Source organism: Argopecten irradians, chromosome 9 (assembly GCF_041381155.1).
Source record: "Argopecten irradians isolate NY chromosome 9, Ai_NY, whole genome shotgun sequence".
NCBI lineage: Eukaryota > Metazoa > Mollusca > Bivalvia > Pectinida > Pectinidae > Argopecten > Argopecten irradians.
The window spans coordinates 39,806,338-39,832,875 of record NC_091142.1 but is presented as its reverse complement, the minus strand read 5'-3'; the positions used below and the strand labels follow the sequence as shown (position 1 = coordinate 39,832,875).

General features: G+C 38.5%; 2 protein-coding genes across 5 annotated transcripts in view; one reads left to right on the top strand and one right to left on the bottom strand.

Annotated features, from left to right (window-relative positions):
* LOC138332312 (putative leucine-rich repeat-containing protein DDB_G0290503) overlaps positions 1-5,971 on the bottom strand; it is a 29,583-nt gene extending 23,612 nt beyond the window's left edge. The window contains exons 1-6 of one of the 4 annotated variants that reach the window (XM_069280356.1): positions 5,903-5,971; positions 4,239-4,337; positions 3,367-3,515; positions 2,807-2,921; positions 1,552-2,181; positions 137-280 (exon numbers count right to left, since the gene is read on the bottom strand). In XM_069280356.1, coding sequence (XP_069136457.1) covers positions 137-280; positions 1,552-2,181; positions 2,807-2,921; positions 3,367-3,515; positions 4,239-4,286 — 1,086 coding nt within the window. In that variant the 5' untranslated portion in view covers positions 4,287-4,337; positions 5,903-5,971. Of the gene's footprint in view, positions 1-136; positions 281-1,551; positions 2,182-2,806; positions 2,922-3,366; positions 3,516-4,238; positions 4,338-5,526; positions 5,649-5,712; positions 5,849-5,902 lie in introns of those variants that run through there. The other 3 variants (XM_069280355.1, XM_069280359.1, XM_069280357.1) reach the window with 3 other exon arrangements.
* A 210-nt stretch (positions 5,972-6,181) lies between these two features.
* On the top strand, positions 6,182-13,237 carry LOC138332313 (transmembrane protein 17B-like). Its single transcript, XM_069280360.1, has 4 exons — positions 6,182-6,324; positions 9,118-9,221; positions 9,527-9,640; positions 11,927-13,237. Exons 1-4 carry the CDS (start codon positions 6,222-6,224, stop codon positions 12,221-12,223), a joined length of 618 nt encoding a protein of 205 aa, XP_069136461.1. The 5' UTR covers positions 6,182-6,221; the 3' UTR covers positions 12,224-13,237.
* The last annotated feature ends 13,301 nt before the right edge of the window (positions 13,238-26,538 follow it).

Below are 26,538 nucleotides of genomic sequence, written 5' to 3'. Positions count from 1 at the left end.
AACTGAAAAAGTAATGATCCCGCTGGATAAGGAATCACTGCTTGCTTTTTTATCAGTATTGATTTCCACCTCACAGGATCTTGCAGAAAAGGAACTGATGAAACATCCAATGAAAGGTCAGCCAAACTATACATACCTGCAGTGTCTCGGCCAGTACGACACTCTCAGTTAGCCCTGTATACTGGTCTAGTTCAGTCCGTAGTTCTTGTATCACAGAGTTGGCACTCACAAGTTGGTGGTCTCGATCGGCATCCGTTGTCTGATTTAAAAATGCAGCGATCTGCAAATTCAGAGTTCATACAATTCAGCAAAACAACGTTCAAGTCTCCAACGACCATAACTTTATCATACCGGCATTCCATTTTTGCATGTTACAGTTACCTCCCTTGTGGGTAGGTATTGATTGTGATGTCATTATTTTGTGAGCAGAATTTTCTCCGAAAAGTATGACGTTACTCTCCCAAACACATAACGTCTCAATCAATACCTACCCTCGAGAGCAGAAATCTCTGTGATATGCAAATACGGAATAATCTTGATATAAAATGCAAAACAGAATTTTAGTCTTGGTCAAGATACATTTACATTTGACAGGTATTCATATCATATAAGAGTTGTTCCCATATCAAGGTAAGAGAACTAGTTGTATCTTAACACATAGAATGAATAATCATACCCTGCCTCCACTCCGGTTCCCGGCAGGGTATGAATTCCACCCCATTGCCGATAGTGTTGCAAGCCCCACTGTGATTCACATGCGCACTTTGAGACTGATAAAATATATTTTTTGAGTATTATCCTTATGTAACTGTATTGTTCTGACAACAATGACCAATATTCAATTCACAAACCTTTCGATTATAATGTTTCATCAACTATTAGTGGTAAAATCCAAGGCAAACACAACACATGTATAATTCTGTTCAAATACGCCGCCATGTTTGATTTAACGGAAACCGTGATGAAACACTCAACAGGTAAAATATGTTTAAAAGTTTTAAAAAGCCAACAAACTAAGAATAAACATGGTGGAACTGAACAAATGTAAGTATTATTTAGAATATAGCGAAAAAGATTTTTTTAAGTTCATGTTAATAACTCTGTGACATTATATTTCTTTCGTAGTGAAAATTTGTAGGTCATTCCATATATGGTACTAGTTGCCATATTTGGAGCGCGAGACTTTCAAACGAGAAGCATCATGGCGGCCAAGTGAGCCGTGTCGGAGATGTGAGCCATTCAAAAGTGCTTTAAAATATAATTTAGACATGGAGGTGGGTAAATAAATAGTCATTTTATGTTTAAAATGTTTGATATTGTTGAATTTAATTACAAAAGTACATGACACACGTGAAATGCAACATTTTCACCGCTGAATGTTTTGCAACACTATGGTCAATGGGACGGAATCGTAGCTCTGACAACGACCATCTGTCAGAAATCTTCCGTCCGTCGTTCAGAGCTATGTCATCACAGCTACTTAACACAGTGCTAATTAATATTTGTTAAATATGTAGAGTATAGAGTTCATATTTTTACTGAAATCTTTACCTGTTCACATTGTAGATCAGCTGTACACTTGGTGACAATACTGTTGACATACAGAGACACTTGTTTCTCTAGGATATCATTGTCCATCTGTTCACATCGCAGACACGGAGAACCATCTGCCTGGGTCTCACAACTGTTTGTTTCTATAGGTTCAAACTGAGTTCCTAAACTGTTTGTTTCTACAGCTTCAATCTGTGACCCTAAAGTGTTTGTTTCAACTGGATCAATCTGTGTCCCCAAACTGTTTGTTTCTATAGGTTCAATCTGCGTCCCCAAATTGTTTGTTTCCAAAGGCTCAAACTGAGTCCATGAATTATTTGTTTCGATAGGACTAACCTGTGTCCATGAACTGTTTGTTTCTACATGGTCAATCTGGGTTTCACAATTGTTTGTTTCTATAGGGTCGATCTGTGTTTCTGAATTGATCATTTCAACAGGATCAGTCTGGGTTCCAAAAATGTTTGTTTCTGTTGGACCAATCTGTGTCCCTAAACTTTTTGTTTCTGTAAGACTAGTGTTTTCTCTTCCTTTATCTTGTTTTCCATTGCTCACAGTAACCTCCACATTATCAACCATACTCTGGAGATCGGCTATTGTTTTCTCCTTTTCTGCTATCTGATTTTCATATTGCTTAAAGAGTAAGAAAAAGATTTAATATTAAAACCTGTGTTTTGACATAAAAATTCACTTTTTTTCATAAACATATGTGTATCATAAATGTTTACCAATCAAAAGATATTGTATACTACATTTCCAGATATTCCGGCTTTGCATCCTATTTTTAATAGGACATAAAACTAAAACAACAAACAAACATTTGTTATTGTGGAAAATCAGAAAAAGCCATTGTAAATGACTGACACACACATATCAGTGATTTTTTTTTAGGAATATTTGAGCCGAATAAAGGCCCTTTCCCTCGACAAATTTTGCTGTATATTCCCAATTTTATGTAAACCTTTTCCCAAAGAAAGAAAATCTCTCTTACATATACATGTTTCCCAATTCCGAAGGTACAGGCTTCTGAAATCATTGAGTAAGAAAATCACTGCTCTTGTATAAGACTCTACCACAAATCTCTGTCAATATGCAAGCGAACAGAAATGATTTAAACAGTCTGTTTGATTCCATGCAACAGGATAGAAAGGAAGGTAAGTAAAGAAAATAATGATAAATTCAGCAGAATGTTTGACCAAATGACCTGAGTTATACCACTTTTTTTAGTGTTTAACAAACTTAAGTTTAGCTATAGTACCAGTTTAGCCTTGGCGATGACTTCGTCCACCTTCTTACACACCAGTGAATTAAGGAGCACCTCCTCAGTGTTAGGTTGTTCTTTATCCTGATACACAAGCAGTGACTGACATGCCCTGTAAATAAAGTGAACAAATCACAACACCTTTAAAAGAGACACTAAATTTTCTGGGACTTTCACCAGCAGCCAGTTCAAGTGCGAGACTCAACTCAATATTATTATTTATTTCAATTTAAGTATTTCTTCAAAATCATCATGACATGATAGTTAAATATATCTAGAAAATTGAGAATATTTCCATTTTGGTCCTTTTTATAATACAAAAACATGTAGCATCACATCACCATGGCCAATATCGTGACACCTTAATTATCTAAATGATTAGTTCCTGTTTCTGTAGTAAAATTACCAAAATGGATATTATTCTGTTTTTCTTACACAAAACTGGACTGTGTCATTAACGAAAGGGTAGTTCCAAGAGCTTATTGTAAAGTGCATGAAAATTTTAAAATGAAAATTAAAAAGGATTTGAATTGAATTTATTTGTTTTCAGTCCCTACCTGCCGGCCTTTCGCCCTGGAGTTTTTACTACTGGTGTGATCTGACTGTACAAGGCTTTCTTAGTACTGCGGTTGACAGTAAGGTTGTTCACACTCTGAAGTGGAGTTCTACAAATCGCTGGGGAAGCAGTGGCTGTGTTAAGCAATACCTGTAATCATAATCAATGTCTGAATAAAACTTCTTACAATGAATCTCATCTGCATGCTTTCCATTTTCAGGGCTCTTTTGATCATATTCAGACCAACAGTGATGTCTGTGGTCCCATCCCAAAGCAAATCCCCTTTCTCAAATGAAAGAGAAAAGCCAGGACATTATGATGTGTTTCATTCGATATTCTAGAGGTTACTATCACTGATCTTATAGCCAACCCTGGACTACATAGCAAAATTGAAGGCAACAGAATGCACAGGTAATGTGCGCCTTTGATGTACATCAAAAGAATAAAAAACCGGTACACTGTGGTTTACTGTGTGGCTTAGAAGTCGGGGGTTGTTCTATCTGTAATCTTCAAAGGAAGCCTCTTCAGGTCTGTGATTGGTTAGTTGTTTTCTCCTGAACTGCCTCCAGTTTTACTATGACTAATAAGATTGTCCAAGGTTGGATATGACGTCAGTGATAGTAACCTCTGTCCATCCTTAAGGATGAATGTGTTTATGAAATGCTTCTTTTTCATTTTATCATTATGATTTTTTCTTGCTTTCTTTTTAAACCTGTGTTTGTCATAATAATTACTTAAATCAATAGCTATTTATGTTGTATTGATAATATTTTGCATATCTGCGAACAATGACTTGTCAAAGGTGAGACAAATATCAAATGCAAAACACCAAAAATTTCAGCATGATCTTTTTTAACAATGTTGAAAAATTACCTTTTCAAAAGTAGGCACCAGTTGGTTTTCTTTGTTTTCTGTTTCCATTATGTTAGGTTCTGTACCATATGAATATTCTAAATCTTCAAGCAGCCATCTCTGAAAATACACATTTAAGAACAAATTAAGGTAACTTAAGACATAACTTAAGCATAACCAGTCTACTTGAAAGTAGGTGTTGATATATATTACCCTTTGCTAAATGCAGTTTTCAAAAGTTTTTTCTTTCAAAAGATAAATTGATATATTGTAATTGTATTTATAAGAAAGACACGTTAATGTGGCCTGACCAGAACTAAAGCAATGATCTGACTGTTATGTCAAGAAGCATGACCTTGAATTACATTGATCTGATCATTATAGGCCAAGACACACATCCTTATATTAAATTACTTTAAACTACTTGTCTAGGTCTCACCATTAAACTTATAATATATATTCTTTTAAAGTATGAACATGTATCTTGGCCATACAGTCAGTCATATCATTATACTTTGGTCAATGCTTTTGTTGTGGTAACTCGCCTCCTGCCTTATAACTGTAAGAAACAGACAGAAAACAAATGTTCAACGTGATGATCACTGCCTCAAACTCTAATATCCTTACCCTGAAGTAGCCAACAACAACTTTTTGCCTACTAACAATGTCCATGTCTCCAAATACCATGAGGTCAAGTTTGTTATTGAATAATGTTATTCCACCTCATATACTAAATTTGATGTTATAGCCAAATCTGACTACATGTATAGTGGACAAATGTAAACAAAAGCAACATACCTGGTCACAAAATCATCTAACACATCGAAAATTGAATGACGAATCTTGAGAATCGGCAAAATGAAACATTTTTAAATCCATCATTTCATTTTTTGGTACTCGCATCAATTTATCCTCATATATACTATGTTCTGATGAAAACATATAAAATCCTAATTTTCCATTTGAAATTTGCCATATATTTTGTTGTATATGAGCCGACCGAGCACTTTTTGCACAGGGTCAATTTTACACAGGATCTGCATGCTCCAGCAAGCGCATCTGTGGCCCGAATCTAACACCAAATAATTGCACTGATAGAATTTAAAAAAGTCGCCTGAAAATGATCAAGTAGGCAAACATTATTCATCTCACTGGTTAACATATCTCATCATCTATGCTTTCATCCTGCACAAGGAAATGTGACCAGACCTCACCTGTTTGTTTACATTTGTCCACTATACATGTAGTCAGATTTGGCTATACTAGTCAAAATCTAGCTTTATAGCCAGATTTAGCGCTGCTACTGTACCTGACAAAAGTTACTAGCAAGCGACCAGTTCTCGCCGGGTACCAATTTTCGCAATACAAATCGGCCTGCCAGTAGAGCTGTTACTGTTAACTTTAAACCGTCCCATATATTAAACCCCGCCACCCCATCCCTTTCAAAATTTAAATATCTGTCATAAGATAAAAAAAATACACGGTTAAATCTTACACATATGCTGGAAATCTATTTGAAAGAAATGTTTCCTTTGATTCAGTTGCAGTGGTTTGTGACTTTGTTTACCAAGGCAAGGAGACGCGCTAAAGAAATATGGAGAAATCACACATCAAAAAGCTCGAACTTTACATATTGCATGTATCATTAAGGAAATAATTGCACTAATAATGGACTGAATACATACAAAATATTGTTACCATCAAATGTTGTGTTCAAAATTCGCTCAATTTTACGGCAGGTGTGTTCGAAATGTAACGACGATTTTGATTGGACAATTTAGGCTATTCGGAATATTTTTCAAGAATATTCGGAATATCTTTAGCTTTTTCATGCATATTTTATTTATTTATTTTTCATCGTGACTTTAAAACTACTTAGGTCTAGCACAAAAATACAACATTTTGCTGAAGGAATCAAACTTCCCTATCAAATAAAAAAATAATTGAACTTTTCTCTATATTATCAATGTTTACATCACGTGACTATGCGCGCCGCATATCAAAATGGAGGCCACTTTACGAAGAACTGTCACAAATTTTACCGACGTTCTTTTCCCGGTATCAAAGAACGCACAGGATCCAAATCAACACCAAATACTAAAAACAGGTGTTTTACATTTCCGCAAATTATGAACTATTGTGTTTTTTTGATGAATTGATGTTGTTTACAGTCATATTCTGTATGTTTATATCAGAAAAAGCATGTCTCAACAAAACACTAACACTGGTTAAAGTTATGGCATTCCAAACGTTTCTTTTTAACTTTTTACGCGTATTCAGGATAAGGATAAGGATACTTATAAAAAAAGAAGTTGTTGGTTAAACATCAGAGTTCGTTGATGTTAAGGGGCCTTTATCAGGACGTTTCGTACCTACCAGCCTACATGTAGAAAAAGCTGTATCACTACCCATAGCTGATGTCTGTAGGCCTAGTGGTGATTAGTACATTCTGTACCAACACAAGGCCTCTTGATAGGTTCTAATTGTAAATAGTGATACAATTGCGTTCTTACTTCGCGCTAGAGAGAATTTCCCTTTAGTCCAGTAGGTATATAGAGCAGTGGACCAATAAGTCCAGGATTCGCGGGGTCAAGCCCGCCTGCCACAGACAGTTACTGCTCTCACCTAGGTACATAAAAATAACTGCGGTAAAACCCCGTTATATTGCCATCCGTTTTACCGCCAAACCCGCTTATCGCCATGAATTTATTCAGAACAGATTTCCCTCCATACAAATACACCCGTTATACCGTCCAAGCCGCCTATCGCCATCCGCATCACATTCGTGGAACAAATGATTAAAATAACACTAAAATGACCTCGTTAATATCGCCACATTCTGTTAATAGGGACACATGTTTTCGTAAGGTGCTCAACTGCCGACAGACTCATAATCAGCTACACACACTATGGCCGCGTTTACGACCGTGTGTACACAGTACTAGTGAAATCAATTAACACTATGGGTACACATTTGCTATTTTTTTACAGGTAGGTGTCGCAAGTTGAGGTGAATAAAACTCATTTCTGTACATGTGTTCGTTTATATCGGACCATAAAATGCAACTAGCAATTTCAAGAGCGATACATGGTATAATTATTACGTACTTGCAGAAGAATCCGACGTTTACTAGTAAGATCAAATTGTCGTCTAAGTGCCGTTTATTACCGGAGTACCTCTTTTGATATTTGCAGACATGTGCGCGGAAGTGAGGTCACGTCTGCACTGTGCTTGTTTAGAACTTCTATTCTTTGTTTCCGGGTGGGATTTCCCTGGCTAAAAATATTATGTAACCAAGAAAATCCCAGCTAGCAGGCAATTACGGCACAATACTTGGTAACACAAACGAGTTCGGTTTTCGTATTTTACACACAAAAATCTGACATATTTATTGAAAGACTACTATCGAAATTTACTTTGATTATGGAACTATTCGTATTACAGTACATAATATATAGATATATCTCGATATATCGCCAAAATCTTGAAAAACAGAAGGTGGCGATATAACGGGGTTTTACTGTACATTAGTTCATTAGATGCTGAAGTCCACTCCAAGTGTAAACTATTGTGAGCTGAGATGTTTTCTTGAAGGGTGGGGATTTTGTGTAATAATTTTGGCAATATGATATGGTCACCTTGATTCAGTTCTAGATTCGTGCCAGAGGGTATTTCCCTTTATACCAGTTGGTAAGGGCGATGGAACAGTAATATCCCTGTGGCTGGTTCAAGCCTGGTGGCAGCACATTACTCTCATCCATCTGTTATATGACAATGACTGCAAATTATATCCAAATTCTGCAATCATAATTACTAAGTCTCTGAGGAACGTTCTATAAATGGAATAAATAAGTTAATTTCTCACATTTAGATGAGACAGAACAATCTGATTAAAATACAGATTCTTATTATCTCTATGTTTGAGAAGAGGATCTGAGAAAATCCCATTATGAGTCATGTCCAGGTGACCTTTTGAAATGGCCAATCAAATTGCTGCCTGCAAAATCTGAATTTCCGGGAACGAAAAGGTTTGAAAAAACTGTCAGAATTATTCAGTGTACATAGTCGTCTCACACAAAGAGCATAATAAAGCTGATTGTATATGCATACTGGGACGAAACTTGTTTTCAATTGATGTAGCAAGGTGTAGAAAATGCAATGTGATCTGAAGTTCATGACCCCTTTATAGGATGTAGTCAGATTTCTGTTTAACGGAGTGTTTATAAGAATCTAAATTTTAATAAGATTGGAGACAGTATAGTCTACTCCTACGTGTGTTTGAGGCCTTATTTCAACTGATTACATGGTCACACAATTATAATAATAATGTTTCATATGTGTTTTGTTGGTTATGGGAGTAATCTAAGTTGAAGTAGTCCTTGCTGATGCCTGAACTAGTCTTCATGTGGTAATCTGCATTGCATTTAGTCTTGCATATATCGCATGTTAGAGCTTGAACACATCAAGAATCTATTGACATGTATTGTGCTATGAATCAGAGCTCAACTCGATTAGCCCTCTTCTACTTCTAGAATATAACTTGATTTGAATTTGTAGCTCCTCTAGATCTGTTTCTGGAAACTCTTCCATCTAATGCTGGAACATTTTCTGAGATAACTTTTTATCTGACTCATGTGTAGAAGAGCACAAATCAAGTAACCAGTCAGCCTCTGGGGATATTTGTATGTCTCCATTAACATCAACATTTACAGTAGTTAGAATGTGTTGAACACTTTAGATTCTGTATCAGAAAGTTTACTTCATTTATGAGTACAGTAGCTGGAATACATTTTGTATTATTACTGTACATGTATCATATTTAGATTTGAGGATCATTAGATTATATGTATTATCAACCAGGAGCAAATATTTTTAGTAATGTGTTGCTTTGTTTTGCAGGAAATGAATATGTGTCCAATCTTCCCCTACAGATGGCTCTGTATTTCAACATGTTCTTCATCCCATTCTGGTTAACGTCCATACTAGTGTGCTTCGAAATAAAGGTAAGATAATTCTGCTTCAGTTTGGATTGCTTATTTGTTAGCAAATATTTGTGGATAAATGATATATGAGAAACTTTAGGGAAAAAAATATTTTGCGCAATTAACATAGCAAAATATTAACACTATTACACTTTAATGGAATTTTACATTGGAAATTTTTATTGATTTAAAATTTACTTTAATTGTGATATAAGATAAATTGTATTGGCTTTTAATACTGTGGAATCCACTTATTTCTGTTAGTATGTTTATAAATGTTATATTTTAAATAAGATAGTGTAAAATTTTCTGTTTTTTTATTCCAGTATACCCGACTGTCCATCTTGTATGTGATTGTTCTGATTGCTATCTACATTGTGTATACAATTATCGAGATCATCCGTCTTTATATAGGATACACTGGCAACCTAACAGAGAGGGTAAGTTATAAACTGTGAGGATGTTTAGTTCTTAATTTTTTTCATGTGATAATAACAATGTATTATAACGTCATAGATAAGTTGCTAAGGAAGTAATGGAGGAAATGATACATAGCTAAATGGTGATTGGTCTAAACCCTAGGAATATGAATGCAAAAGTTTCATAAAATTTTAAAGATGAATGATACAATAGAAATAATGAATTAGTTTGATGAGCATATATGAGTAGAAATAAATTAAATATGTATAGTTCATAAATTTTATATAGTAAATGTAAGCTGTATGAGTATCTCAGATATAGGGCTTTGTGAGCCAGCTTAAGGGCTAAGTCTGAAAAAAAAACCATTTGTACCTAATTAAACTGTGACAATGTTTGGTCATGTTGGTGTGATTTCCTTACATTGGCAAATGTTTTCCGAGTCGTTTGTAAGCAAAATGTATTGAATGCTATTTTTCTCAGAAAATATATACCACATAAATGGCAAATCTTTCTTACATTGATATGTTTAAAGAAAGAATTTTTCCTTGTGTAATATATTGTACCATATAGAAAAGGCTCTTATATTTAAAACAAAATTGCAAATAGCTTGGGTTATCTCCCTTTTGTCATAATTAAGTTAACCTTCATGAAATGTGTGGTATAAGTACATCAAACAGTTTTTCTCCCTAATACCTGGCTCCACTTTCTCAAGACAGAAAGCATCAAACTATTTTAATTTACCTCTATATAGGGGAAATTTTTGACCGTAGTCTATTTGTTAATAAAATTAGTTTTGAGAATTTGGTTATAGTTATTAAGCACAGTTAATGATGACTAGTGACTTTACTCTTGGCTCCAGGCTTGTTTTCTTTCTTTATGATCAATCTTTGGATTCTCCAGGTTCCTGAGTTAGGTTTATATGACCTATCTTTATTTTGTTTGATGACCAATCTTTGTATATTTACATTCTTCAGGTTCCAGAGTTAGGTTTATATAACCTATCTTTATTTTGTTTGATGACCAATCTTTGTATATTTACATTCTCCAGGTTCCTGAGTTAGGTTTATATGACCTATCTTTATTTTGTTTGATGACCAATCTTTGTATATTTACATTCTCCAGGTTCCAGAGTTAGGTTTATATGACCTATCTTTATTTTGTTTGATGACCAATCTTTGTATATTTACATTCTCCAGGTTCCTGAGTTAGGTTTATATGACCTATCTTTATTTTGTTTGATGACCAATCTTTGTATATTTACATTCTCCAGGTTCCTGAGTTAGGTTTATATGACCTATCTTTATTTTGTTTGATGACCAATCTTTGTATATTTACATTCTCCAGGTTCCAGAGTTAGGTTTATATGACCTATTTTTATTTTGTTTGATGACCAATCTTTGTATATTTACATTCTCCAGGTTCCAGAGTTAGGTTTATATGACCTATCTTTATTTTGTTTGATGACCAATCTTTGTATATTTACATTCTCCAGGTTCCAGAGTTAGGTTTATATGACCTATATTTATTTTGTTTGATGATTAATCTTTGTATATTTGCATTCTCCAGGTTCCTGAATTAGGTTTATATGACCTATCTTTATTTTGTTTGATGACCAATCTTTGTATATTTACATTCTCCAGGTTCCAGAGTTAGGTTTATATGACCTATCTTTATTTTGTTTGATGACCAATCTTTGTATATTTACATTCTCCAGGTTCCTGAGTTAGGTTTATATGACCTATCTTTATTTTGTTTGATGACCAATCTTTGTATATTTACATTCTCCAGGTTCCTGAGTTAGGTTTATATGACCTATCTTTATTTTGTTTGATGACCAATCTTTGTATATTTACATTCTTCAGGTTCCTGAGTTAGGTTTATATGACCTATCTTTATTTTGTTTGATGACCAATCTTTGTATATTTACATTCTCGAGGTTCCAGAGTTAGGTTTATATGACCTATCTTTATTTTGTTTGATGACCAATCTTTGTATATTTACATTCTCCAGGTTCCAGAGTTAGGTTTATATGACCTATATTTATTTTGTTTGATGACCAATCTTTGTATATTTACATTCTCCAGGTTCCAGAGTTAGGTTTATATGACCTATCTTTATTTTGTTTGATGACCAATCTTTGTATATTTACATTCTCCAGGTTCCTGAGTTAGGTTTATATGACCTATCTTTATTTTGTTTGATGACCAATCTTTGTATATTTGCATTCTCCAGGTTCCTGAATTAGGTTTATATGACCTATCTTTATTTTGTTTGATGACCAATCTTTGTATATCTACATTCTCCAGGTTCCTGAATTGGCCGGTTCTTGGCTGTTAACACTGTTGATACAGCTACCGTTGATCTTACTACTGACGTTTAATGACGATGCCATCTTGTTACCCCTGGAGCGGGCCGTACACATTGTGGAGGCCCTGTTTATTCTGTTCGAGGCGGTGTGTGGTTACTTTGCTATCCGGACAATGGTGAACTATCAGGTGACAAAGTTTCATCTACGGCAGTTTACGGACCTAGAACAGCTTCCTGGTGAGGAGGTCCACTGGCACGACGGCTACGACTCGTATCACCAGAACCTGCTTACATAGTTTATACTTAGTGTTTTAATAACTGAAATATATATTATGCCATTGAAGACTCGTTAGCAAGATGTTTTCTCCACGTATACTGGCTTGTGATAACATCTGTAATTAAATATGTTGTACACAAAGCTGAACGCTTACATTCCAAAGCTAGTTACATTGTTAACATTTACATAGTTCCGTCCATAATTGTTTATACAGGTTATGCAGTTTTCATATTGATATATTTTTAAGATAACACAACTTACTTTGGCAGCGTTGTCGTTGAAATGGGGTATCTGGTTTATCCTGCCAGTAGTCATATGCTTTATTATCTATGGTGGATTCTTAATCTCATTTTTTGAACAAAACATATAAAAAAGATCATTGCCTAAAAATAAGTATTCATACATATTTCTTCTACCTACCATTTGATGAGAGGCATTTTCATCAAGACCCAACTATCAGCTAATATTGAAATTAGTATACTGTACTAGGAAATTGGAGATGAATACCTAGCTGGCCCTTCTATGTTTTCAATTAGATGTCTCTCTGACCAAAATAAGGAGAACAGCATTTGTGTTTGTATTCCTGCTATACAAAGATATACTCAAGTATAGTGGTTATGTCCCCTTGGTCCATTTTACACACGACATCATAACTCGACTGACTCAACAGTATACACTACAAAAGGAAGTGTGTGATTAATCTACACAGTTTTTGTCTTTGCACATACAGAGGTATCAATGAAGACATTGTCATCTTGAGCAAAATTCACATTGTTCTCTGAAAACTCTGACGTTACGCTCTCAAACATATAACGTTACAATCGATACCTACTTGCAAGGACAGAAAACTCTGTTATATGCAAATACAGAATACACTTAAAAATGAAGTATGTTATAAGCTAGTGCTACACAATACATTATAATATATTTTTTCAACTGTGTCTTCATTTATTGTATGGTGTGTCAGTAAGAATGGTGAATGTTTGAGAAAGTTTAAATGAAACATTAGAGTAATAAATATTTATGATAATTATGTATTGTTTTGGTTTTATTTTTGTAATAATGTTTTTTAGCAAACCATCATCAGATGGTGGGCTATTCAAATCGCTTTTCATCCGTGGTCCGTCCTTCTGTCCATCCGTCCGTCCATTAACAATTCTTGTTACCACTATTTCTCAGAAAGTAATAACGGGATCTTTCTCAAATTTCATATGTAGGTTCCCCTAGGGCCCTAGTTGTGCATATTGCATTTTGAGACCAATCGGTCTACAAAATGGCTGCCAGGCAGCCATCTTGGATTTTGGTAGGTAAAGTTTGTTACCACTATTTCTCAGAAAGTACAGAAGGGATCTCTCTCAAATTTCACGTGTAGGTTCCCCTAGGGGTCTAGTTGTGCATATTGCATTTTGGGACCAATGGGTCAACAAGATGGCCGACAGGTCGCCATCTTGGATTTTGACAATTGAAGTTTGTTATTGCAATTTCTCCAAAAGTACTGAAGGGAGCTGTCTCAAATTTCATGTGCATGGTCCCCTAGGTCCCTGGTTATACATATTGCATTTTTGTACCGATCGCTGAACAAGATGGCCGACAGGGTGCCATTTTGGACTTTGACAATTGAAGTTTGTTACCACTATTTCTCAGAAAGTACTGAAGAGATCTGTCTCAAATTTCATGTGCAGGTTCCCCTAGGGGTCTAGTTGTGCATATTGCATTTAGGGACCGATCGATGACCAAGATGGCCGACAGGCCGCCATCTTGGATTTTGCTAGTTGAAGCTTGTTACCACTATTTCCCAGAAAGTACTGAAGTGATCTGTCTCAAATTTATATATATAAGTTCCCCTAGGACCTTAGTTGTGCATATTGCATTTTTGGACTGATCATTCAAAAAGATGGCTGACAGGTAGCCATCTTGGATTTTGATTATTGAAGTTTGTTACTGTTATTATCTCAGAAAGTACTCAAAGGATCTTTCTCAAATTTCATTTGTAGTAATATGTAAAAAGTGAAATTGTAAAAAAATATTACCCTGCAAAAATAACCAGCTATACAGCACATGAGATGAAATTCTTATTAGTGATGACTGCAACAGTGCAATACTTGTATTTAAAAGCGATTGATTTAGTTATCAAAGGCAATGATCCTGTTTACATCAGCAAGATTGATAGTCAATGTACATGTTGAAACGAAACCATTAGTTAAGGCTATTGCTCAAGACATCAGCAAGGTCAAGTTACATCGACAAAAGTAAGGTTACAAGCCAAGACAATGTCAACAATATGTTAGGAAGATAAGCAGAAAACTGTACAATATGTTGGAGAGAGAACTGTATCGAGGCCCGTCAGAGCCGATATCTGTTCTCTCTCCAACATGTACAGTTTTCGGCTTATCTCTTAACTTACAATCTAGTCTTTGTGTTAATTAAGTACACTTTTATTTCTAATATAAGCCAGGTCTTTTTTTTGCCTTTGTATATGAGCTCAGGTAGCTCTACCATTGTGCATTCAACCATGAAGAATTTGATATAGATAATGGCAACATAGAATTACCTTTGCCTGTGTGATATGTGATGAACAGCATTCATGAACGGAATGCATAAAGCATGCTTTTGGGTTGGACAACTATCTGTAAATTCATTTTCACCATGTCCGCCAACAGTGATGGAGGGATATTACTTTCTCAATGTAAGCGATATATTAAAGTGGCTTTATTAACTTTTATTGCTAGAAGGACATTTCTTTCCAATATCTGATGTGGTAAAGAAATGACATATGAAACTAGACTTGCAATTTAGGCATTTGTTTGAAAGGGTCTTGCTAAAATGATAGCATATAACAGTGATTTTCAAGCCAGTTCAAAACAGTTGATGCCCCAGAAATTTCATTGAATTCAGAGGATTTAAAACTTCGACTTCTAAATGGACAATTTTGGATTTATTCATACGGTGGCTACCGTGTGCAATTTCATTCAACAGGCCAATGGGATTCAGGTGAAATTCTGAAATGTTGTTGTAACAACACAAAAATAAGTGTAAAACTACAGTGTAGATGATTTGGAAATTTAAAATCGAAAGTGGTGTACAAAAACAACAAGGTTTCAGAAAGTGGAAATTGGAGTTAATGCTGTAGATAAGTGTTAAATGGTGAATTCATAATAAGGAGGAAAACTCTATACGGGATATAAACAGAAATTCTGTGGATGTGTTTAATTCTACATCAAAAGAGGATTAAATTCTCTTCATATTCTTTTTGTGGGATTTTTTCGTAATTTGGAATAAAAAATAATGGAATATTCCGGCAGGTTGTGTGTTAACATAACTATGGGATTATGCCCGGAGACATATACTCACCCGTATTGTGTAACTCTCCCATATGCTACCTTTTACTGTCTTATATTAGAGTCACATATAAGACAGTCACAGCCTAAAGTTAAAGGTAATGGTCCGATAATCCGGAAGTTAAAGTACAGAAACAACAATAGATGACATCACAACTATGTTTTAAGCCTAATTCAGTTTTAACTTCATTCATGTTATTAGTGCATGTCTGCAAAGGCGTTATATATAGTACGTCTTGGGTAAAAATCATTTGTCAGTCCAAGCCCATAATACCTTGACAATGCTTGCGATGTCAATGGTCTAGACAACATCAGAAAGTCCTTCAGCAAGACAATATTGGCGAAGACACAACTAGAGTATCGTTCAGAAAATGTTAGCAAGGTAATTTGCTAAGACAACATCAGTAAGGCTACAGAACCAGACAACATCAAAAACAATAGCAATATCCTCACAAACAAGGCCATTGGTCTAGACAGCAAGGCTTAAAGTCAAGATCACGTTGTTCAAATCAAGTTCAGTGGGATCATATATGTAGAAAACACAGGCGTTTGTTTAGCATTATGAATTAGCTTATTACAAGACAACGTCAGTAAGAGTTATTGGTCAAGATTTGTTAGTAAGGTTATTCTCACATACAACATCATCAATGGCATTAGTTACGCCAACTTTATCAAGGTCATTGGTCAAGAAAACGTCTACAAGGTCATAAGCTCAGACGATTTCCTGACGAAAGCAATGATTCAAACATAATCAGAATGGACATTGGTCAAATAGACGTCTACAGCGTTATTAGCTCAGACGATATCCTGAAAAAGTTCAATGTTTCAAATATTTTCATGAAGGACATGGGTGAAATAATAATATAAATGTCAATATAAATAGATAATATAAAGGTCATCAGCGCAGACGACATCCTTAGCAAAGGCAATGGTCTGAACATCAGCAAGTACACATGCTCAGACAAAGGCAGTGGTCTGAACATCATCAGGTACATAAGTTCAGACAAAGGCAGTGGTCCAAACATCAACAGGTACATATGTTCAGACAAAGGCAGTGGTCTAAACATCATCAGGTACATATGTTCAGACAAAGGCAGTGGTCTAAACATCAGCAGGTACATATGTTCAGACAAAGGCAGTGGTCTGAACATCAGCAAGTACACATGTTCAGACAAAGGCAGTGGTCTGAACATCAGCAAGTACACATGCTCAGACAAAGGCTGGCTCCAAACATCAACAGGTACATAGGTTCAGACAAAGGTAGTGGTCCAAACATCATCAGGTACATATGTTCAAACAAAGGCAGTGGTCTGAACATCATCAGGTACACATGCTCAGACAAAGGCTGGCTCCAAACATCAGCAGGTACATATGTTCAGACAAAGGCAGTGGTCCAAACATCATCAGGTACATATGTTCAAACAAAGGCAAGTGGTCCAAACATCAGCCGGTACATATGTTCAGACAAAGGCAGTGGTCCAAACATCAGCAGGTACATATGTTCAGACAAAGGCAGTGGTCCAAACATCAGCAGGTACATATGTTCAAACAAAGGCAGTGGTCCAAACATCAGCAGGTACATATGTTCAGACAAAGGCAGTGGTCCAAATATCAGCCAGTACACGATGTTCAGACAAAGACAGTAGTCCAAACATCAGCAAGTACACAAGTTCAGACAAAGGCAGTGGTCCAAACATCAGCAAGTACACATGTTCAGACAAAGGCAGTGGTCCAAACATCAGCAAGTACATATGTTCAGACAAAGGCAGTGGCCCAAACATCAGCAAGTACATAGGTTCAGACAAAGGCAGTGGTCAAAACATCATCAAGTACATATGTTCAGACAAAGGCAGTGGCCCCAAAACATCAGCAAGTACATATGTTCAGACAAAGGCAGTGGTCCAAACATCAGCAAGTACATATGTTCAGACAAAGGCAGTGGTCCAAACATCAGCAGGTACATATGTTCAGACAAAGGCAGTGGTCCAAACATCAGCAGGTACATATGTTCAGACAAAGGCAGTGGTCCAAACATCAGCAAGTACATATGTTCAGACAAAGGCAGTGGTCCAAACATCATCAGGTACATATGTTCAGACAAACGCAGTGGTCCAAATATCCGCTAGTAAACGATGTTCAGACAACGGCAGTGGTCCAAACATTAGCAAGTACACATGTTCAGACAAAGGCAGTGGTCCAAACATCAGCAGGTACATATGTTCAGACAAAGGCAGTGGTCCAAACATCAGCAAGTACATATGTTCAGACAAAGGCAGTGGTCCAAACATCAGCAAGTACATATGTTCAGACAAAGGCAGTGGTCCAAACATCAGCAAGTACATAGGTTCATACAAAGGCAGTGGTCAAAACATCAGCAAGTACATAGGTTCAGACAAAGGCAGTGGTCCAAACATCAGCAAGTACATATGTTCAGACAAAGGCAGTGGCCCAAACATCAGCAAGTACATATGTTCAGACAAAGGCAGTGGTCCAAACATCAGCAAGTACATATGTTCAGACAAAGGCAGTGGTCCAAACATCAGCAAGTACATATGTTCAGACAAAGGCAGTGGTCCAAACATCAGCAAGTACATATGTTCAGACAAAGGCAGTGGTCCAAACATCAGCAAGTACATATGTTCAGACAAAGGCAGTGGTCCAAACATCAGCAGGTACATATGTTCAGACAAAGGCAGTGGTCCAAACATCAGCAAGTACATATGTTCAGACAAAGGCAGTGGTCCAAAACATCACCAAGTACATAGGTTCATACAAAGGCAGTGGTCAAAACATCAGCAAGTACATATGCTCAGACAAAGGCAGTGGCCCAAACATCAGCAAGTACATATGTTCAGACAAAGGCAGTGGTCCAAAACATCAGCAAGTACATATGTTCAGACAAAGGCAGTGGTCCAAACATCAGCAGTACATATGTTCAGACAAAGGCAGTGGTCCAAACATCAGCAGGTACATATGTTCAGACAAAGGCAGTGGTCCAAACATCAGCAGGTACATATGTTCAGACAAAGGCAGTGGTCCAAACATCAGCAGGTACATATGTTCAGACAAAGGCAGTGGTCCAAACATCAGCAGGTACATATGTTCAGACAAAGGCAGTGGTCCAAATATCAGCAAAGTGCAGTACATATGTTCAGACAAAGGCAGTGGTCCAAACATCAGCAGGTACAATGTTCAGACAAAGGCAGTGGTCCAAACATCAGCAGTACATATGTTCAGACAAAGGCAGTGGTCCAAACATCAGCAGGTACATATGTTCAGACAAAGGCAGTGGTCCAAACATCAGCAAGTACATATGTTCAGACAAAGGCAGTGGTCCAAACATCAGCAGTACATATGTTCAGACAAAGGCAGTGGTCCAAACATCAGCAGGTACATATGTTCAGACAAAGGCAGTGGCCCAAACATCAGCAGGTACATATGTTCAAACAAAGGCAGTGGTCCAAACATCAGCAGGTACATATGTTCAGACAAAGGCAGTGGTCCAAACATCAGCAAGTACATATGTTCAGACAAAGGCAGTGGTCCAAACATCAGCAAGTACATATGTTCAGACAAAGGCAGTGGTCCAAACATCAGCAGGTACATATGTTCAGACAAAGGCAGTGGTCCAAACATCAGCAAGTACATATGTTCAGACAAAGGCAGTGGTCCAAACATCAGCAGGTACATATGTTCAGACAAAGGCAGTGGTCCAAACATCAGCAGGTACATATGTTCAGACAAAGGCAGTGGTCCAAACATCAGCAGGTACAACATGTTCAGACAAAGGCAGTGGTCCAAACATCAGCAAGTACATATGTTCAGACAAAGGCAGTGGTCCAAACATCAGCAAGTACATATGTTCAGACAAAGGCAGTGGTCCAAACATCAGCAGGTACATATGTTCAGACAAAACAGGCAGTGGGCTCCAAACATCAGCAGGTACATATGTTCAGACAAAGGCAGTGGTCCAAACATCAGCAGGTACATATGTTCAGACAAAGGCAGTGGTCCAAACATCAGCCAGGTATATATATGTTCAGACAAAGGCAGTGGTCCAAACATCAGCAAGTACATATGTTCAGACAAAGGCAGTGGTCCAAACATCAGCAAGTACATAGGTTCAGACAAAGGCAGTGGTCCAAACATCAGCAAGTACATATGTTCAGACAAAGGCAGTGGTCCAAACATCAGCAGGTACATATGTTCAGACAAAGGCAGTGGTCCAAACATCAGCAAGTACATATGTTCAGACAAAGGCAGTGGTCCAAACATCAGCAGGTACATATGTTCAGACAAAGGCAGTGGTCCAAACATCAGCAGGTACATATGTTCAGACAAAGGCAGTGGTCCAAACATCAGCAGGTACATATGTTCAGACAAAGGCAGTGGTCCAAACATCAGCAGTACATATGTTCAGACAAAGGCAGTGGTCCAAACATCAGCAGTACATATGATCAGACAAAGGCAGTGGTCCAAACATCAGCAAGTACATATGTTCAGACAAAGGCAGTGGTCCAAACATCAGCAGTACATATGTTCAGACAAAGGCAGTGGTCCAAACATCAGCAGTACATATGTTCAGACAAAGGCAGTGGTCAAACATCAGCAGTACATAGGTTCAACAAAGGCAGTGGTCAAACATCAGCAAGTACATAGTTCAGACAAAGGCAGTGGTCCAAACATCAGCAAGTACATAGTTCAGACAAAGGCAGTGGTCCAAACATCAGCAAGTACATATGTTCAGACAAAGGCAGTGGTCCAAACATCAGCAGTACATATGTTCAGACAAAGGCAGTGGTCCAAACATCAGCAAGTACATATGTTCAGACAAAGGCAGTGGTCCAAACATCAGCAAGTACATATGTTCAGACAAAGGCAGTGGTCCAAACATCAGCAAGTACATAGTTCAGACAAAGGCAGTGGTCCAAACATCAGCAGGTACATATGTTCAGACAAAGGCAGTGGTCCAAACATCAGCAAGTACATAGGTTCAGACAAAGGCAGTGGTCCAAACATCAGCAAGTACATATGTTCAGACAAAGGCAGTGGCCCAAACATCTATCAGACAAAGGCAGTGGTCCAAACATCAGCAAGTACATATGTTCAGACAAAGGCAGTGGTCCAAACATCAGCAGTACATAGGTGTTCAGACAAAGGCAGTGGTCCAAACATCAGCAAGGTACATATGTTCAGACAAAGGCAGTGGTCCAAACATCAGCAGTACATATGTTCAGACAAAGGCAGTGGTCCAAACATCAGCAAGTACATATGTTCAGACAAAGGCAGTGGTCCAAACATCAGCAGGTACATATGTTCAGACAAAGGCAGTGGTCCAAACATCAGCAGGTACATATGTTCAGACAAAGGCAGTGGTCCAAACATCAGCAGATACATATGTTCAGACAAAGGCAGTGGTCCAAACATCAGCAGGTACATATGTTCAGACAAAGGCAGTGGTCCAAACATCAGCAAGTACACGATGTTCAGACAAAGGCAGTGGTCCAAACATCAGCAGGTACATATGTTCAGACAAAGGCAGTGGTCCAAACATCAGCAGGTACATATGTTCAGACAAAGGCAGTGGTCCAAACATCAGCAGGTACATATGTTCAGACAAAGGCAGTGGTCCAAACATCAGCAGGTACATATGTTCAGACAAAGGCAGTGGTCCAAACATCAGCAAGTACATAGGTTCAGACAAAGGCAGTGGTCCAAACATCAGCAAGTACACGATGTTCAGACAAAGGCAGTGGTCCAAACATCAGCAGGTACATATGTTCAGACAAAGGCAGTGGTCCAAACATCAGCAGGTACATATGTTCAGACAAAGGCAGTGGTCCAAACATCAGCAGGTACATATGTTCAGACAAAGGCAGTGGTCCAAACATCAGCAAGTACACGATGTTCAGACAAAGGCAGTGGTCCAAACATCAGCAGGTACACGATGTTCAGACAAAGGCAGTGGTCCAAACATCAGCAAGTACATAGGTTCAGACAAAGGCAGTGGTCAAAACATTCAGACAAAGGCAGTGGTCCAAACATCAGCAAGTACATATGTTCAGACAAAGGCAGTGGTCCAAACATCAGCAAGTACATATGTTCAGACAAAGGCAGTGGTCCAAACATCAGCAAATACATATGTTCAGACAAAGGCAGTGGTCCAAACATCAGCAGATACATAGGTTCAGACAAAGGCAGTGGTCCAAACATCAGCAGGTACATATGTTCAGACAAAGGCAGTGGTCCAAACATCAGCAAGTACATATGTTCAGACAAAGGCAGTGGTCCAAACATCAGCAGGTACACGATGTTCAGACAAAGGCAGTGGTCCAAACATCAGCAGGTACATATGTTCAGACAAAGGCAGTGGTCCAAACATCAGCAAGTACATATGTTCAGACAAAGGCAGTGGTCCAAACATCAGCAGGTACATATGTTCAGACAAAGGCAGTGGTCCAAACATCAGCAGATACATAGGTTCAGACAAAGGCAGTGGTCCAAACATCAGCAGTACATACAATGTTCAGACAAAGGCAGTGGTCCAAACATCAGCAGGTACATATGTTCAGACAAAGGCAGTGGTCCAAACATCAGCAAGTACATATGTTCAGACAAAGGCAGTGGTCCAAACATCAGCAGGTACATATGTTCAGACAAAGGCAGTGGTCCAAACATCAGCAGATACATATGTTCAGACAAAGGCAGTGGTCCAAACATCAGCAGGTACATATGTTCAGACAAAGGCAGTGGTCCAAACATCAGCAGGTACACGATGTTCAGACAAAGGCAGTGGTCCAAACATCAGCAGGTACATATGTTCAGACAAAGGCAGTGGTCCAAACATCAGCAGAGTACATATGTTCAGACAAAGGCAGTGGTCCAAACATCAGCCAGTACACGATGTTCAGACAAAGGCAGTGGTCCAAACATCAGCAGGTACATATGTTCAGACAAAGGCAGTGGTCCAAACATCAGCAAGTACATATGTTCAGACAAAGGCAGTGGTCCAAACATCAGCAGTACATATGTTCAGACAAAGGCAGTGGTCCAAACATCAGCAGTACATATGTTCAGACAAAGGCAGTGGTCCAAACATCAGCAGGTACATATGTTCAGACAAAGGCAGTGGTCCAAACATCAGCAGGTACATATGTTCAGACAAAGGCAGTGGTCAAAACATCAGCAGGTACATATGTTCAGACAAAGGCAGTGGTCCAAACATCAGCAAGTACATATGTTCAGACAAAGGCAGTGGTCCAAACATCAGCAAGTACATAGGTTCAGACAAAGGCAGTGGCCCAAACATCAGCAAGTACATATGTTCAGACAAAGGCAGTGGTCCAAACATCAGCAGTACATATGTTCAGACAAAGGCAGTGGTCCAAACATCAGCAGGTACATATGTTCAGACAAAGGCAGTGGTCCAAACATCATCACAGGTAATACGATAGTTCAGACAAAGGCAGTGGTCAAACATCAGCAATACATATGTTCAGACAAAGGCAGTGGTCCAAACATCAGCAGTACATAGTTCAGACAAAGGCAGTGGTCCAAACATCAGCAGTACATATGTTCAGACAAAGGCAGTGGTCCAAACATCAGCAGTACATATGTTCAGACAAAGGCAGTGGTCCAAACATCAGCAGGTACATATGTTCAGACAAAGGCAGTGGTCCAAACATCAGCAGGTACATATGTTCAGACAAAGGCAGTGGTCCAAACATCAGCAAGTACATATGTTCAGACAAAGGCAGTGGTCCAAACATCAGCAAGTACATATGTTCAGACAAAGGCAGTGGTCCAAACATCAGCAAGTACATAGGTTCAGACAAAGGCAGTGGTCCAAACATCAGCAAGTACATATGTTCAGACAAAGGCAGTGGTCCAAACATCAGCAAGTACATATGTTCAGACAAAGGCAGTGGTCCAAACATCAGCAGTACATATGTTCAGACAAAGGCAGTGGTCCAAACATCAGCAGTACATATGTTCAGACAAAGGCAGTGGTCCAAACATCAGCAGGTACATATGTTCAGACAAAGGCAGTGGTCCAAACATCAGCAGTACATATGTTCAGACAAAGGCAGTGGTCCAAACATCAGCAAGTACATATGTTCAGACAAAGGCAGTGGTCCAAACATCAGCAAGTACATATGTTCAGACAAAGGCAGTGGTCCAAACATCAGCCAAGTACATATGTTCAGACAAAGGCAGTGGTCCAAAAACATCAGCAAGTACATATGTTCAGACAAAGGCAGTGGTCCAAACATCAGCAGTACATATGTTCAACAAAGGCAGTGGTCCAAACATCAGCAGTACATATGTTCAGACAAAGGCAGTGGTCCAAACATCAGCAGTACATATGTTCAGACAAAGGCAGTGGTCCAAACATCAGCAAGTACATATGTTCAGACAAAGGCAGTGGTCCAAACATCAGCAGGTACATATGTTCAGACAAAGGCAGTGGTCCAAACATCAGCAGTACATATGTTCAGACAAAGGCAGTGGTCCAAACATCAGCAAGTACATATGTTCAGACAAAGGCAGTGGTCCAAACATCAGCAAGTACATTGTTCAGACAAAGGCAGTGGTCCAAACATCAGCAGGTACATATGTTCAGACAAAGGCAGTGGTCCAAATATCAGCAGTACATATGTTCATACAAAGGCAGTGGCCCAAAGATCAGCAAGTACATATGTTCAGACAAAGGCAGTGGCCCAAACATCAGCAAATACACGATGTTCAGACAAAGACAGTGGCCCAAACATCAGCAGGTACATATGTTCAAACAAAGGCAGTGGTCCAAATATCAGCCAGTACACGATGTTCAGACAAAGACAGTAGTCCAAACATCAGCAAGTACACAAGTTCAGACAAAGGCAGTGGTCCAAACATCAGCAGGTACATATGTTCAGAAAAAGACAGTGGTCCAAACATCAGCAAGTACATATGTTCAAACAAAGGCAGTGGTCCAAATATCAGCCAGTACACGATGTTCAGACAAAGACAGTGGTCCAAATATCAGCCGGTATATGTGTTCAGACAAAGGCAGTGGTCCAAACATCAGCAGATACACATGTTCAGACAAAGGCAGTGGTCCAAACATCAGCAGGTACATATGTTCAAACAAAGGCAGTGGTCCAAATATCAGCCAGTACACACGATGTTCAGACAAAGGCAGTGGTCCAAATATCAGCCGTATATGTGTTCAGACAAAGGCAGTGGTCCAAACATCAGCAGATACACATGTTCAGACAAAGGCAGTGGTCCAAACATCAGCAAGTACATAGGTTCAAACAAAGGCAGTGGTCCAAATATCAGCCAGTACACGATGTTCAGACAAAGGCAGTGGTCCAAATATCAGCCGGTATATATGTTCAGACAAAGGCAGTGGCCCAAACATCAGCAGGTACATATGTTCAAACAAAGGTAGTGGTCCAAACATCAGCAGGTACATATGTTCAAACAAAGGCAGTGGTCCAAACATCAGCCAGTACACGATGTTCAGACAAAGGCAGTGGTCCAAATATCAGCCGGTATATATGTTCAGACAAAGGCAGTGGTCCAAACATCAGCAAGTACATATGTTCAGACAAAGGCAGTGGTCCAAACATCAGCAAGTACATATGTTCAGACAAAGGCAGTGGTCCAAACATCAGCAAGTACACGATGTTCAGACAAAGGCAGTGGTCCAAATATCAGCCGGTATATGTGTTCAGACAAAGGCAGTGGTCCAAACATCAGCAGATACACATGCTCAGACAAAGGCAGTGGTCCAAACATCAGCAGGTACATATGTTCAACAAAGGCAGTGGTCCAAAACATCAGCCAGTACACGATGTTCAGACAAAGGCAGTGATCCAAATATCAGCCGGTATATGTGTTCAGACAAAGGCAGTGGTCCAAACATCAGCAGATACACATGCTCAGACAAAGGCAGTGGCCCAAACATCAGCAGGTACATATGTTCAGACAAAGGCAGTGGTCCAAATATCAGCCAGTACACGATGTTCAGACAAAGGCAGTGGTCCAAATATCAGCCGGTATATGTGTTCAGACAAAGGCAGTGGTCCAAACATCAGCAAGTACATATGTTCAAACAAAGGCAGTGGTCCAAAACATCAGCAGGTACATATGTTCAAACAAAGGCAGTGGTCCAAATATCAGCCAGTACACGATGTTCAGACAAAGGCAGTGGTCCAAATATCAGCCGGTACATATGTTCAGACAAAGGCAGTGGTCCAAACATCAGCAGGTACACATGTTCAGACAAAGGCAGTGGTCCAAACATCAGCAGGTACATATGTTCAAACAAAGGCAGTGGTCCAAATATCAGCCAGTACACGATGTTCAGACAAAGGCAGTGGTCCAAATATCAGCCGGTATATGTGTTCAGACAAAGGCAGTGGTCCAAACATCAGCAGATACACATGCTCAGACAAAGGCAGTGGTCCAAACATCAGCAGGTACATATGTTCAAACAAAGGCAGTGGTCCAAATATCAGCCAGTACACGATGTTCAGACAAAGGCAGTGGTCCAAATATCAGCCGGTATATGTGTTCAGACAAAGGCAGTGGTCCAAACATCAGCAGATACACATGTTCAGACAAAGGCAGTGGTCCAAACATCAGCAGGTACATATGTTCAAACAAAGGCAGTGGTCCAAATATCAGCCGGTACACGATGTTCAGACAAAGGCAGTGGTCCAAACATCAGCAGGTACATATGTTCAGACAAAGGCAGTGGTCCAAACATCAGCAGGTACATATGTTCAGACAAAGGCAGTGGTCCAAACATCAGCAGGTACATATGTTCAGACAAAGGCAGTGGTCCAAACATCAGCAGGTACATATGTTCAGACAAAGGCAGTGGTCCAAACATCAGCAAGTACACGATGTTCAGACAAAGGCAGTGGTCCAAACATCAGCAGGTACATAGGTTCAGACAAAGGCAGTGGTCCAAACATCAGCAGATACATATGTTCAGACAAAG

Bases quoted from the DNA above. Each gene is read 5' to 3' on its own strand.
- LOC138332313 (XM_069280360.1), top strand. From the start codon at position 6,222: ATGGAGGCCACTTTACGAAGAACTGTCACAAATTTTACCGACGTTCTT. The intron at 6,325-9,117 runs GTGTTTTACATT...TTTGTTTTGCAG, and splicing joins ACACCAAATACTAAAAACAG to GAAATGAATATGTGTCCAAT. The intron at 9,222-9,526 runs GTAAGATAATTC...TTTTTATTCCAG, and splicing joins TAGTGTGCTTCGAAATAAAG to TATACCCGACTGTCCATCTT.